Below are 16,413 nucleotides of genomic sequence, written 5' to 3'. Positions count from 1 at the left end.
GCTAAAATTATTTGCTTGGTTAGATACAAGAGAGTACTTGCTGTGCCCTCTTCCCAAAACACATTTGAGCAGATGCCCAGTGAGCCAGCTGGTAATGGTTAGTACAGAAGTAAACAGAATTCTAGGTCTCTGTCATACATAGATACTTTATCAAGCATTTCATTTTTAGTGCTCAAGGCAGTTCTAGAGAAATCAGCTTTAACTGTAAATGGGGCAGCATTCCCAGGTTGATTACAGGCCTCCCTGGTAGCTGAAACAATTCGCCAAGCAAAAAAGAATTACTTTTAAAAGTTTATCCATTTATTTATTGAAAGTAAAAAAGTTTGTATGACTTCCTGTAGGATGCAATTCTACATAAATAAAACTTTATTTCACATTCTAGATTTCTGAAATGCAATTTCCCTTCCTTTTACCTGAGTAAGGGAAGAAGTAGAGAAGGACAATTTCCTGGCTGAACTGAATTTCAAAATTCACAGGATGAATGGAGGATGGAAGAATTTTCGGCTTACAAAACTGCATATTTAGCTCAGAGCTAGATCATGTAATGCAATTTTAAAGCAAATCAAACTCATTGTCCCTGCGTTTGTTTACCGGAAAGCTGGAACAGCCAACATTCAAAAGGAAATCCACAGAAAGTCACAAAAACAAGAATCACCGTCCAGTACAAATAACACAGCAATTGTTTGGACAAGTTAAAAAAACCTTCTATAAATTATGAAAATCAGCTTTCATAAAAACTAAGCACCCTTTTACTTCACTACTCCTTCTCCAGTAGGGACCATCAGTCTACATACTAACTCCTACAATTTTTTTGCAGTTCAGTTAGCTCCTCTTCCCTTAACCTCGAAGCTCTCAATAGCAGTATGTATGTGACGTACATACATATGCTTTGGGAACAGATGTGCCATAGTTGACATTTTACATAAAAGGGATATAAGTGAAAATTGCCTTTTCAGTCGTCACAGGTGAGTTCAGGACTGAAGGTAAACTTTCAAGTAAGGTGAAAGCATCAAATTCACCACTAAAAAGAAAGAATTTTTTTTACTGGGACTTTCTCTTCACTCATGAATTCTTCAGAAGACCCACAAATGGTGTGAAAAGTATTCTAGCTAACCCTGAACTTGATATTCAGTCTTGAATCTAGTTGCCTAAACACAGACAGCTCCTGCCTTTTGAGCTTCCTTAGACACACACCCAGTGTTAGAAGATAGTGCCACAAAATATTTGGGGGCATTCATCTTTTTGAAGCAGCAGTGTGGGAAGACAAAATACTTTATAGCATTAGAATTCCACACCTCCCGGGGTATATTAATTAAATATACATTAACTAATACAGGAATTTAGACACCCAGTAACTCTGTATATACGTAAACACTAAATGTAGGTGTCAGACTCAACCTCAGCTATAATGTTTCATCAATGTTGTCAATCAGCATTACTCCACAGCGCTTTGTTTACATTCTTTTTCGTTATTTCACATCCATGCAACTGAAATCAGGAATATACAAAATCTCCCTCTCAATTTATTGTGGGTGGAACAATACTGATAAATTTCTAGTGCCTGAAAAATCTGTAAAGGTGAAGTGACAAACAGCAAGATACTGAGACGCTAAGTTTTGTACCAAATGACTGGATATTTAAAACAAGAAATAAAAACAAAAACCACAGATAAAATGTAACTTTGGAATATTAAAGAAAATGGAAATAATTTATAAGTAATTATGAGGTAAAAAGTTGAACAGACTTCTTAGGCCAAAGAACTTACATAAAGGACATAGTCAAATTAGCAACACTGTTATCATCAGTGAATAAGAGCCTTGCTGAAAAACAAAAGTTTGTTTACCTGTAAAGGAAAGAGCTGAGCAAGAAGGACATATGACAATTATTAATTCCAAAGAACTTAGGTGCAATAGCAGAGTAAATCTTACAGGTGTATCTTCAATGCACTCACCTAAAGAAAAAAGTCCAGGCAGCATTCACAGGTGAATCATATCAGAAATATATAAAATACAAATAAAAATGGAGGTCATATTGATAAGGCAATGACAACTGCACTGCATGCTGACTTACTGAAAAGCTTTCGGAGTCACTGAACAACATAAATGACAAAGGCATGACAGCAGGAAAGCCAAGGGAGAAGTAAACAAGCTCAGCTTGGCTAGGAAGTAACCAAGGATCAACTGTAATGGTCTAAAGATATTTAAGGACTGTAAACACTGAGTAAACAGACCCATTTAGGGTGATGTAACTAAGCATAATTGAATTCAACTGAAAAAGATTTTACTTGATGGTAGGAAAACATTCTGACAGAGAGGTCTGTGGACCTCTTGTGGAAGCCTCCTTAAAGTGAATTTGAAGCACAATTATCTAAAGCATTAGAAGAGAAGTTTCCAAACCCCTTTCAAAAATACATTACATCTTAAAGGACAGAAATTCTTATTGCTATTCAGGCATGTATCCCCACCTACGCTCAAATTTGCAGTCACAGTATGACCTTCTCCCTCATTGGCAATATCAGTAACTAAAATCCTGCAATACAACAGAAATGTTAGAATGGACTTTCTGTATTTGATTTGTTTCAGCCTTTGTCTGAGAAGATATTTATCATCTAATGCTTTTGCCTCAGGTCCTTCCTCCTCCTTTTCTCAAGGCGCTTTTTTCCGCTCTCACCCCCAAACAATCTTCTCTAACACCTCACTATGCTTGTACTCATGTTCCTACTGCCTTTTTTTTCCCACCTCTTTGAACATGTGGATCAGTTGAGCAGTCCTCTCCAGTGGGACTGTTTAGACCCTGTACCTTACTCCCTTCTCTTAAGCAGGGGTAACTCAGGAGCTCAGAGTGTCATCTCCTCTCTCCTCCCGCCGTTAAACAGCACGGCCCTGTAGAAGGGCTTCTCATGGCATCTGCTTCTGCAAGCTATGAGAACTGCCTCTGCAGTGAAGCCCCTCTGTCTACACATATCAAAACATGAAAATGAAGGGTAGATCCAGTATTGGATCACAAAGATAACTAAATGCCACTTTTACCTTCCAACACAAATTTAGGGGTGATTCTTAATCAAAGATTAATAAATCACATAAACATTATTATGGGAGAAGTACAGAAAGCAGGTTTTGTTGCCTTGAATGTTGCCTTATTTTAAAATTGGTTTTGCTTTGTTTTGTTTGGGCCTGTTTAATTCATTTGATTACACTTCCTTCCATTGGCTACTCTGTCATCTGCAAAGGCTTTCATAGCTCCGAGCTCTTAGCGGTATATTTTACCTGAGAATGATGTTCTGGGCTCAAATACAACAAGAGGGAAGACAAAAAAAAAAATCTATCAAGATTATTAAATAAAAAGTCATAAATCAAGCTTTAAGAGTTCCTGAACTTCAAACTCGTGGAAGATGCGATGATGTACCAAGGGAGTATAACTTCCTGCTCCCTACTTAGGTGCTTATCCTCATCATCTACCTTTGGCTTCTTATGTATGATTATCTTATGAAGATAATCATACAGTCTTTTGCCTGAAATGTATAGCTGGATGCAACTCAAGTCAGCATCAGGCTTCGCCCTGATTTCAAAGTAGGAGGTCTTGGTAAAGCCATTACGTGATTGAATTAGATTGGAGTAATCATATTTCCTTTCAGAAGAACAATGTCACAGTGTGCTACTGAGGAATATTTATTTTTCTGAAATTGAGAGCAACATTTTACAGCTGAATTAGCAACTATGTCTGTGAAAGTTTCCTGAGAAAAGTAGCTGCAGAGTTTATACCAACTTAAATCCACAGGCAAACCATCCAATAGGACAGGTGACCCTGCCCCTCTACTCTGCTCTCGGGAGACCTCACCTGGAGTATTGTGTGCAGTTCTGGTGTCCTCAACATAAAAAGGACATGGAACTGTTGGAACAAGTCCAGAGAAGGGCTACGAGGATGATCAAGGGACTGGAGCACCTCCCGTATGAAGACAGGCTGAGGAAGTTGGGGCTGCTCAGCCTGGAGAAGAGAAGGCTGCGTGGAGACCTCATAGCAGCCTTCCAGTATCTGAAGGGGGCCTATAGGGATGCTGGAGAGGGACTCTTCATTAGGGACTGTAGTGATAGGACAAGGGGTAACGGGTTCAAACTTAAACAGGGGAAGTTTAGGTTGGATGTAAGAAGGAAGTTCTTTACTGTGAGGGTGGTGAGGCACTGGAATGGGTTGCCCAGGGAGGTTGTGAATGCTCCATCCCTGGCAGTGTTCAAGGCCAGGTTGGACGAGGCCTTGGGTGATATGATTTAGCGGAAGGTGTCCCTGCCCACAGCAGGGGGGTTGGAACTAGATGATCTCAAGGTCCTTTCCAACCCTAACGATTCTATGATTCTATGATTCTATATATACATGAAACTATTACCCATTTTTATTCCAAAAGTACTTTTGAAATACTCAGCTATTGCCAGTACACTAAGTCCATCATAAAAGATTCGGTCTTCAGTTGGTCGCCAAGTATTAGTAAACTCTAGGTAGTACAACTGCAATAATGTACTATAGGCCTTTTTTAAAAAAGAAATATTGGAATGATTGGAAACTACTTATTATGTGAAGGTTTTGAAACCATATGAACTATGTACATGGGTATATCAGTAAAGTCAGTCTCACCAGATTATTTTTAAAGTACTTATTGTTTGTGGACACCGTAAAGACAAGACAAATGTTTCCGAACTTTCCTGAATGAAGCTAGTTGGAATACTGAAAAATTGTCCAGATATGCTAGCCACGTGCGTCAAAGTTCAAAATTGTCAAATAAGTGTATTGTTTAATTGCTTTTAGCAGACCAATAACCTATCTCCTCTATAAACCACAAGTGATCACTGAATAGACTCTGTTCATTTATTTTTCCCCTTAACTTGAGTTTTTCCCCAGTACATATGAAGTATCTTTTGAAATAAAAGAATGGCTTTGTGACTGCAATCAGGCTGCTGAACGTTCCCAGGTCCAGCAATCACTCCAGCTGCTTCTTTCTGATGAATAATGCCAATTAAAATCGGTTCCAGTTTACTATTTTTAGCCCTGTGCTTATTTACCAGTAGGATTTCTCCTGACATGACAATGTAATTATTTCAGGTCCCAAATTACATTTTTGATTGAAAAAAAAAACAGTATTTTAGTTACTCATAATGCTTCTCACTTTTCCGCTTTTCTCCAGTTACTTCAACTGATCTTCTCTGTATATATCAAAGTATGGAAAATAAACAGCTGGCAATTAATGAGAAAAAACAAAGAATCTATAAACAGAACTATTAAAGGAAAAATAATTAAAGAATGATTGAAAATGAGTCATGTTTATGTTCACCTTCCCAAATATTAGAGCAAACAATTTTACTAACAGCAGGTGAACAATTGCTTTCTGGGAATATTGAAGATATTCATGGGAATTGGTTTGAATTTTTCTGGACTGAAACAAAGTTTTACAACAATCTAGCCAGCCCACAAACAATAAACTAAATTTTCTTTGCTGTTTTACTTTAAAAGTCAGTTACATATAGTAATATAAATGCATGCCTAAAACCCTTCTCAGAGGAAGAAACATTTTGTTGACCAGTTATACTGTTCCAAGAAAATGAATACCAGATAGGCAAACTGGAATAACTTTAGAGAACATAAAAATGTGTTTGGGAACAGAGAAGACTGACTTTCCAAGAAAAGCTTTTCATGCAAAAGTCATTCGATTAAACACTGACTACACAACTACCTGTAAGCTTATTGTGCTGTCTGAATGAAGATCTTGCTTTTCAGAGATCCCAGGTGATACAGCTAAAAAGATCCATATACGCAAAGTTATCTCTAAGAAGGAAAATCACTGATAGCACATAAAATGTGAGTTTGCATTAGCAAATAAATAAGTAAAACAGAAAGAAGAAGACAGAGAGAGTAATCTGTTTTCCTGCACAGTGAATCTAAAGGGTGCCCTGCTGCTCATGGCTAAAAGCTAGCTGGGAAAGCACTCAAAAACCTACTGTAAGGAATGGTAATGTACCGGCCAGAGCTGCAGATGATCTAATTATGTCCTTACAAAGAACAAGTGCAAAAAGTTACAGTTGATACTTCAAAGAAATTAGTTAATAAAGCTATACGATTGAACTGTAAGCACTTCAAATAACATAGGAACTTCAATTCAGGAAAATAGTGACATTTCTCCATTAGTGGGGCTTTCTGATTCTCTGCAAATTGTCTGAGATGCTTTTGTTAACCTTTATGTTCACTGAATGCCCATCTATGCACGTTATGACTCACTCACAAGCAAAAAATCATAAAAAACATAATTGCCAGATAACAAAGTTACAGAAAGACTAACTTATTTCTCCTTCATGATTCACACTGTTAAAAATTCAAGTGCTTATGAGAAGATATATAGCATTGAAGTAGGAACCTGTTAATAAAAGTATGAAAAAGTCATAATAAACTGTTTCTAAAACAATACTGTTGCATCTGAAATGAAGCCTTAATCTTTCTAAGAGAGAATGGAAACTGACAGTTCCTTACCAAAATCCAGCCCATCCTGTCTTTACAGTATCACTTTATTTTTCAAAATACCACAGTAGAATAACTTAGTTAGGAATTTAGTAGGAACAACATGCTAGAGGTACTAAAATGGATAAGCAAGGGCAGATTTGGAAAAGACTTGTGATTAGTTACAGTATCCTCATGAATCTTTCCACAGGACAGAAAAATTGCTAAAAGTGAAGTTGAAAGGTCCAGTCCAGGCCTTTTTTGCCATTCTCTGAAATCTCTCTAGTTTCTCAAGTGTGGACCAAAATGCCCCCAAAAACTTAATATCCCTTCTAAGTCTCAACCAAACCCTTAGACTTTTAGTTCTCCTGTCCATAATACAATGTTTCTGTCATAAATGATTTTGTCTTCTGTGCACTCATCCACTTGTATTTTCTAATGTTTTGGAACATCTTATATTTTAATTCTTGACAGTATTTGGGACTCATTCCTAATTGTATTTTCTGTGGCTTTCAGGACATGATGCTTACCTTCCCTTCTACTTCACCATGGAGATCTCAAAATAACACTACAACCTAAGGACTCAAGCATAAAATTTTATCCTCACAATAAGAATGAAAAGCTACAATGAATTACCAACTTCTAGTACGTGCATGCACTTTTGTTTTCCTGCTTTTGGTATCCAAGCAGAGAAATTATCCTCTTTTCAGAAGCAAATTAATGCACCCAATTGTCTTTTAAATTATCTTTTTTTTAGTAAATATATATAAATTAATATAATATAATTAAAGTAGCTTCTAAAGAACACTAAGCAACATCAGAAGGCACATTCTTAGAAACATGGGTGGTCAAGTCTCACAACTTTTGGCCTGCCTTCTCTTAACACAGATACACACCATCACTTTGGTGATAACAGACTGCAGTCTGTTAACAAAACCCTACTCAACAGGGAAGCTTGGCTGCCAATATCTTAGAGGCTTCCAATTAGATTCAGAGATCTAATATACTTTTTACTGAAACTTTAGACTATTTTTATACACTTATTTGCTTTTATTACAATTTTATTACAATAAAGTATGGTAACCACGAAGACCAGATGAGCCATTGCCAAATATGCAGTTTTTATTTTAGGGACATATGTTATTCATCTACTTTCTTCCAGTCTTTACCATCCCTAATAATGAAATGCCAGGTTAAAAAGTAAAACCTAGGATAAGAGAAAAATACAGGTATTATTATTATGTATGTTTTAACACATAATGTCTAGAACTGCAAAATGTTTTTGTTTTTAACATTGTATATACATATATACATCCTTTGATGGACTACTTGTGGCAGCCTAAAAAGAAACTAAATGAACCCACATTAAACATGAGAAGCAATCCCTAAAATAGACAGGATTTTATCTGCCCAAAAGCGCCTTCTAATACAAAAATTCTTAAGTAGTAAAGACTGAAGGTCAGGTGGTAACTGCTGCAAACTGATGCAAAGACTAACAGGAGCACTCATAGCCTGTTCTCTGCTATACAACAGTGCCTAACTCATGCTGCCATATTTACAACATTTTAGCTTGAAACAAAAACACTATGAATGACATCTTCATAGAATTGTTATGTTCAGATAGCGCTCAAGTGATATTCACAGTTTCAAAGAACGGACACAAAATCATCTAAATTTGAAAATCAGGTATCATGTATTTTCTCCTGTTAGTTTTGCATTTACAATATATGACTAAGTTTTTAGTACTCACAGGCTTACCATCTGGACCAGGCTGCCCAGGATAACCATGATTCCCAGGCTGCCCAGGGTCACCCTATGGAGAAGCAAATATGTTAACACACAACATATATGAAAGAACGTTTTAAAATTAGCATAGAGTAACCTTTGCCCTGATAAATTCCACAAAACAGTGGCTGCGAGCCCTGATACTTGGTATTGAGGAGTAATTCCTACAGCAAAAAAAGAACTGATATTGTAGCCCCCTCCCTGGGGAAATTCTCCCTAACTTCTTGTTCAGGACTTGGGAGAAATGAGCACCCTCAGCCACAGCACAAGTATGGCCCAGCACCTCAAATGCTTTCAAGCTTTTTAACATCTGAACAGAAATAAAACCACTTTTGACCAGACAGATGAAGAAATAGTTATTAAACCCTTGTTAATCTTGTAGTTCTACCCTGAAGAAAACTCTCATCTGCTTTGGCTCTTAAAGCAAAAGCACTGGAAAGGCAGGAACCAGGATCAAAACCTGCTAAATACTAAACTCCTCTCCACATACTTATTTCTGTCTTAAATATATATATATATATATATAATCCATTAGGTTTCTTCTTATAAGCCTTTTGCAATTATCTTGATAACCTCTGTTATGACCATGTTAAATGAAAAGAAAAATCAGTTCCCCAGGCTTCGAGCTTCTGGTAAGAAAGCAGGAACTTCCACCTCAATATACCCTCTGAATGTATCAAAGTTCTCTGTTTATTTTACTAACAGACTTGATTTAAGCCCAGCAAAATCCAGTAAGAGTTGGTCTATGGAAACATTTTACATCTACAGGAGCATTAAGCAGGTGCTATGTTCTTCAACCTGAACCATCAACAGACCTGCAGGTCAATTACAGCTGCAGAATTGTTATAAACAGGATATGAAACTAGCTTTCAATGTGACTATGAAAAAACATGTTTTCACATATAAACCACAGCAATGTAATGCTGAACTAAATGAAAAAGGGATATAGAATAATGTCTCTTTAGAAAAGCATACCAGAATTATTACTGTCCAAATTAAGAAGTCCAGGTTTGAAATTAGAGCAGAAGTAAAATTGCTTTCAAATATACTATCTAAACTATGAAATATCGTGCCTTTAGCTTGAAAATGTTAAAATATCAGTTACCTGTATTTTTTAATTGTTTTAATTTAGTTAATTTTATTGCACTCCATTAGTATCACAAATACACAAATTAAGTTTAAATTTATACAGCTCTAAAGTCAGGTATTCAGAAGTTAAGACATACTGTTAAAATAACCTATACAATTTTCTGAAATTTTATACACCTTTATACTTTACAGGATGTGGCTTTAAGGTTTTTAAATGATAAATACTTGCTTCTCTCTCTTTTTCTTCTAATATGCTAAAGAGAAAAAAAAGGTAAAAGACCACAAAAATTCCATCATATGAAATAATCTCCAGCTTGTAGATCCCAATTCCCTGATTATAGTTATCCTTACCATTGTAGCAAAACACCCTCTGAGCTGATGTTGCTGCAGCAGACTGTTAACCCCTTAGATAATGAGAGTAGAGTTTTTTAATAATTTGTTTAATGAGAGCAGTTTGGCAATTTCTTGTCCACCCTTGTAAGGCAAGCTAGTCACTCTGGAAGCACTGCTTGGTACAGTTATTGAGAAAGATAATACAGCAAAGTTCTAGGGATTTCAGTTTGCCACGTTAGACATCTGACGCTCAGGTCTGTTTCTCAATCCTCCACCAACATTCGAGGCAGTCATCAGAACAGCTAAGGTGGAACTCACCCAGTAAGCACCTAGTCCATTCTTTGTTAAAGAAGTTAAAAAACCCACTGCATTAAAACTTCCATTAGCAAACCATTTCATGCTGAAGTACAAGGAAACAAGGATTTTAAATCCATGAACATTTTCTTTAAAAAATAAGACACATTTGTGTTACTATGATTTATGGCACCACAATATGGCCTTGAGGATTCTAATCACTGTATTCATGCACTGGAAACCAGAAGCAGGAGAATTTGTCCACTACTGTTTTAACCTGTCTGACTGTGACTGGCCAAGATAGATTGGACAAGAAAAAGATTCAAAAAAAATAAAAAAGCATGTATGCTCAACAAGACTGAATGGAAACTTACCTTGGGGCCTGGAGGTCCTTGTTTTCCTGGCGGGCATATGCAGGGGGCAGGTGTTGAGCCTACATCACTAGGACCATTCATGCACTACGAAGAGTGAAACCAGCCATCAATACACATGGCACAAGCATTCGACAAATGTATCATAACATTATATGAAGCTGATTATGATTCAGTTGTGCAGGTCTTGCCTCTGTCTCCTTTGTTCCAGTGAAACTTCTGCTTACCTGAATATTGCCCTGAATTTGCATGCATGAATTCATCATTTTATCCAGAAGAAAAACAAATAAAAAATTAAGTACTGATACTGGGCTGATATCTGAAACCCTATTTGCTTTTCCACAAGTATTTTGTCACACAGTTTGACAATTTTAAATCTGGTAATATGCAAGACTCTTCTCCTAAAGTAATTGATATTAATCACTTGAAGCGTGATCAGTTATCAAATATATTTATTTAGATTGGATATAAGGAGGAAATTCTTTCCTGTTAGGGTGGTGAGGCATTGGAATAGGTTGCCCGGGGAGGTTGTGAATGCTCCATCCCTGGCAGTGTTCAAGACCAGGTTGGATGAGGCCTTGGGTGTTATGGTTTAGTGTGAGGTGTCCCTGCCCATGGCAGGGGGGTTGGAACTAGGTGATCTTAAGGTCCTTTCCAACCCTAACTATTCTATGATTCTATGATTCTATCATTGAAGTTTGTAAAAAGAATTTAATAGATATTATGTAGAGCATAATGATCACAACTGATGGGCATGCTATCATGGGTAGCAAGCTTGAAAATATCTTAAAAGTCAAAGTCTCCTACCTCCTGGGCATGTGTCCCACCTAGGAAGCTACAAAGGAAAGGTGGGGCATGGCTGCTATGTCCAACTCCTGCAAGTCACTAGTCCTGGCCCCCAAGGGCACCCATCTTCCACAGACCACTAAATGACCTTCTCCAAACTATGCTCTCTACCCAAACAGCAGTAAACACTAAACCTCGGCAGACCAAATCACCCTCTAGAGATACTTTTTTAGGTATTTACTTCTCACCAGTAAGACCACGTGAAACCTCAGTGTTTTGCCAAGGCAGGTGAGTGGAGAACTATTAGATCAAATCCCATCAGCCCCAGGTCAAACACCCAAATTTACATGCATCTATACTAAATGAATTTTTTTTTCACCAGCAAATTCTTAGAGCTGTGGAAAGGCAAAATTTGAGAACACAAGATACAAAAAGCAGACTTTTTTACGTATTATCTAAAACACTTTCTAGAACATTTTAATCATATTTTCTGAAATAATGCAGATTTTTTTATAATGCTCTCTGAATGTAGTTCTTTCTCAGGGTCAAATGATAGATCAAAACACAAATCCAAGTTTCCTTTGCAACTGAACCAAGTGGAGGCTAGGGGATCAAGAAGATGTTTAGGGAAGCTATCATATCAAGCCTCCAAACAAGCCCCCCCTTCAGAGAGCTCCCTTTAGCATGATGCAGGTAGCAGCTACGTGACTGCGCGTATCCCCATTCATTTTGCAACTACATCCACCCTTGCAAATTAGAGAAATGGAACTGAACTGGGAAAAAATATCAGATCACTTATTCTAATAAACGTGGGTTTCTTCAGAAAACTGATTTTTAATTTGTCTATTGACTAGAGTTCAACTAATGAAAATCCAGCTCTTTGAAGCTTAGCAAACCTCTGTCCTCTTTTCAAAACAAAGTGTGAATTCCCTAGAATAAGTTTACATAAAGTCAAATACTACCTTAAATTGAGTTTGAGCAGTTTATGATTGAGCCTACCTCTCCATTCTGAAACAAAAAGAAACACAGTTTAAGAGTACAGCAATATTTGTAATAAGCAAAATCCATTCATTTGTAAATACTACCAAAACCAATCATAAATTTCGGGCTGTAACTGTCAAGGAATTATAATTCATAATTTTAGACTCAGACTTAAGTGCAGCTGCTACCAATATATATGAATTTCTAGTTCATTTAATTTAAGGGTCTTCCAACAGAAGCTACCAGTAGCAATTTTTAAAAGGCAATGACAAAACTAGAATTAACACTGAACCATGTAAATATTTACACATGACATGTTTAGATTTGGGTCAAATCTTCTGCCAGGAGTAACCTCATAAAAATAAAATAAAATAAAATAAAATAAAATAAAATAAAATAAAATAAAATAAATTCCTCTGCTTACTCATTCATGTCAGAGAATGTACCAAAATATTTCTAAAATCTCTGATCTCTGCCTAAATCCAGCATCTGGGAAAACACACAGCAGCACAGAGGCAAGGCCAGCTTTTTCTCACGCTCCTGTGTGACTGTGTTAGGCTCTGCTATTAGCTGAGTTGAGTTTTCCAATATCTGCAACGCCATTGAACAATCCATCCCCAAATATTTCAGCATACCAACCATGAAATTGTCTGTCTTCATGGTTTAGTAGGCACCATTAGCTGCACCATGTACAGGAGCTTTCTAATTCACAGTCAACACAGACTTCATACACAGTCCTATGGAGACAGACAGCTTCCTCTGTATTCAATTTTTGACTTGGACAACCTCTAGAGAAGGTTATCTTCCTCCAGAGACCGTATAGGGAGTTTAAAATTAATGTGAAGCCATGTATCTTCCGGAAAGGGGATGAATTCAAGCTGTAATTAGTACATACAGCCCCTGCTTAGTTCAGGAGCTTTGACACAATTGCACTTTGATAGAACACACCCACAAATCACATATTCCTCTTTAGAGATCGTTCAAAATTTTTATTTTCTGACGGAGTCCAGAATTTCATGGGTAAAGTCCAAACTTAATTCACAACAACAACAACAAGTGAAACGAAGATGGCAAAAAGCAATCTTTTTGCTTGGACTTCTTGCCAAATCACAGAGAACGCAAGGAAGGACGGACTTTTTAGTGTTTACTTTCTTCGTGCAAAAATTTCTTTCATTGGTTTACTTTTATAGCCTACTTTTATTTTGTAAAGAATAAAAAGATACATGGTGCAGTTAAATAGCCAAATACTAAATTTACTTCAGGATTTAAAGCTAACTTCACAAAAGCATTCCTGAACCCATTAGCTCTTGACACACACAGTTAGATTTCAGAACAGCTAATAATTCAGCCAGTCACTTGTTACTTAAATGAAAGCAGCAAGTTTTAAAAAGCCCTAATAAGGGTGCTGACTGCAACAGATACAAATAAATAGAAGAAAAATAGACTAGCTGGGCATCTGGGCAAGTCTGACAAAAAAAAATAATGCATGTGGATGTTGAAGATTTACAGGTTCTATTGTCAAACTGGCTAAATGGACCTAATGATAAATCAAATCACAACATGAAGAATACCGATTTACAAACTAAGACACTGGTGTCTGATTATCTTTAGCCTAGTTTGTTTTAGACACCAAACAAAGGAGGATATTTTGAATGAAACTGTATGCAGAAAATAATCTCTTGATTATATTTTGAGATGGGAGCTGAATACTTTTGAAAATCTGGCCCAAACCCTGTGTCATGAATGGTTTCCAAATCTGTTTGCATGTGTTACGTATTTCACTGTACAATTAACTGCAAGTAAGAGGGCAACCAAAGGGTCGATGGATCCCCATAAGCTTCCTAATTGTGTACATGAATCATAAAATCCTGATTTTATTTTTGTCCTATCTACAATATATTTCATGAAATTTTGGCAACTCTAATGCAATATTTACAGATACTTCTGATAGGAAAAAGTGACTTAAAAATATAGGTTTGTTGATTATATTAAAAAAAATCAGGTATTAAATTACCTGACAAGGAGCAATAACTATATCAGGTAAACTAAAGAGTAATATTTAAAGTATTTTACCCTGCTGTAACCTAGTAGTTTTCTTAACTTAAAGCATTTCAAATCTTAAACTGTAACAGAAGATTCCAAGATTCTTCTATACTGCAGTCAAATTCCTACCATCAAATATCTAAGTTAAAAAAACTTCAAAAATATATTTGTGCAAAAATAATGCTGAAAGCACACAAGTTCTGCATCAGTTGATATTGCACGTGCAACAAGCATTTGTTTGCACCAGCTCAATCAATGTATTACTTATTTTAAGAATTCACTGAGTCAGCATTAAACTGATTTCTAAAAAATGCCAAGTAGTCCTCAAAAGTTCATTTATCATACTCACAAATCCCGGGATCTCACAGACTGTTTCTCGATTATTTTGCTCTGGGTCACAGTAGATTCGCAGTTTTTGTATATCAAACTATAATTCAAAACATAAAAGACTTTTTTTAGGTAAAGTATACATTTTCTGACATTAAGTTAAACTATACTCTTCTTAAACTGTATCTTCCACAAGTATAGAACAAATGAGCAAAATATTAAAAAGAAAGGGAAACTGGAAGCTCTGTGTCCCCCCTATAGTTAAAAATCAAAGATGCAGAAACATTTTTTTGTCAGAGTACTTACAATGATTATTACATGCAATCAATTGAACATTCTGTAACGGCATTATTTAAAGAAATATAATCAATCCAAGATTTTTGTTTCTAAAATAATAGAAATCACCCCCTTAATCCTTGGCAATAAATCCAAACATTCACAGCACGAATTACACTGGCTGCCAATATAACAGGGAAACAAGTTACAACAGCACAGGCAAAACCAGCCTTTCACATTTTACCTTAAGAGTCCTTGGAAGATGTTTCTACACTGACCTGTCTCTACTAGATGTAAGACTAGTAATTTTGGTGAAGCGTAAGGGATCCCTGATGCTTGAAAGAATTTCATTTGGAGTTCAGCTGTATAATGTAAAGCTTTAAAAGGCAATCAGTAAAAACACTGGCACCAGGTAAGCAAAAGTTTGTGCCATTGTGCTCTACAGCTATATTAAAAAAAAAAATTATACCACTGAAGACAGCTTTTCTAGAATAAATTATCCTTAATCCAAAGAGAAAAAAAAACCATTACGCTCATATGAAATCATAGCTACAAGCTAGAGCAGGGAAAGCACAGAAAATGGAGTCTGTTAATACCATGCTTACTGATACGTGTTTTCAAATTTAAACTGTCTACAATTCACCATATTTCAGTATGTACACAAGTTCATCATTGCTATACTGCCAAGCACTGCAGCCAGTAAGATCCTAATTAAATCAAGAACACTTGCAAAATATCACCAGAAAACATCTGAATAAGAGCACAGAAAGAGAATGAATGTTCACCGAAGAATCTCTGACATATATTCTTGTATCATACTTTGCATGCAATTTCAAGGTATTTCTTTCTTTAAGGGTTTCCAAATACCTTTTCATTGAAAGTATGTATGCATTTTCATATGAAAGTGGTATGCAGGTTCACTAAAATATTTCTCTATAATCATAGTTTGAACAGAAATATCCTGGCAAAGTTTAAATGTTAATGCTTTGCAGAATGCATCACAGACTGAGAAAGTGGAGAAATGAAATATGTTTTTTAGATTATAAAAATCATCTGGAAACATAAAATTGCAACCTGAGGCAGATTTTCTACTTTTCTTCTAGGCCACTATCAGATGCGGCTCTCATACAATTCCACATTCCTAGAATGCTTTTATTTTAGATAACATGTCTAGCTACTAACATTCTTTAACTCAGTAACCATATTACTGGGAAGCTATAAAAGTCCCATTTCTGCAGTGACTTAAGCAAAAATACAAGGCACAACAAAAACAAATAACTAACCCTCTAATCCTAGAATGCACAAAACTGTGAAAATGGGATTATCCTGCACAGAGAAAATGCATGAGACAATTGAGTACAATTCTGAAATCTCTACTTTTCTTGCAATAAGAAGTGCTTGAAGTCTCATTAGAAATCTGTGACAAACATTCAGTAGTTTTCACAAAGGGGTACTTCAGTATACAGACAATGTCACCACCAGAAATGCTGAGTCACACACACAGCGCATCATCCAAGTTCCCATGCACACTTTAAGAATATGATAATAATAGAACTGAAGCCTGGCTACAAATTCATAAAATTCAGGAATACCTAAGTAAAGACATCTGAAGAGAGTTCTTGAAGATGATGCAAAGAACATTAATATATTT

General features: G+C 36.2%; 1 protein-coding gene across 1 annotated transcript in view; it reads right to left on the bottom strand.

Annotated features, from left to right (window-relative positions):
• The window catches only part of COL21A1 (collagen type XXI alpha 1 chain), a 79,915-nt gene that overhangs the window by 51,403 nt on the left and 12,099 nt on the right, over positions 1 to 16,413 (bottom strand). The window contains exons 6-9 of the mRNA XM_061460596.1: positions 14,509 to 14,586; positions 12,135 to 12,143; positions 10,353 to 10,436; positions 8,228 to 8,290 (exon numbers count right to left, since the gene is read on the bottom strand). Of these exons, the coding sequence (XP_061316580.1) occupies positions 8,228 to 8,290; positions 10,353 to 10,436; positions 12,135 to 12,143; positions 14,509 to 14,586 (234 nt within the window). The remainder of the gene's footprint in view (positions 1 to 8,227; positions 8,291 to 10,352; positions 10,437 to 12,134; positions 12,144 to 14,508; positions 14,587 to 16,413) is intronic.

The sequence above is a fragment of the Pezoporus flaviventris genome, unplaced genomic scaffold, assembly GCF_033815535.1.
Source record: "Pezoporus flaviventris isolate CSIRO_AGI_PZ_B2104156 unplaced genomic scaffold, CSIRO_AGI_Pfla_v1 ptg000031l, whole genome shotgun sequence".
NCBI lineage: Eukaryota > Metazoa > Chordata > Aves > Psittaciformes > Psittacidae > Pezoporus > Pezoporus flaviventris.
The sequence above is the reverse complement of the archived record's forward strand: the minus strand, read 5'-3'. Positions and strand labels throughout refer to the sequence as shown.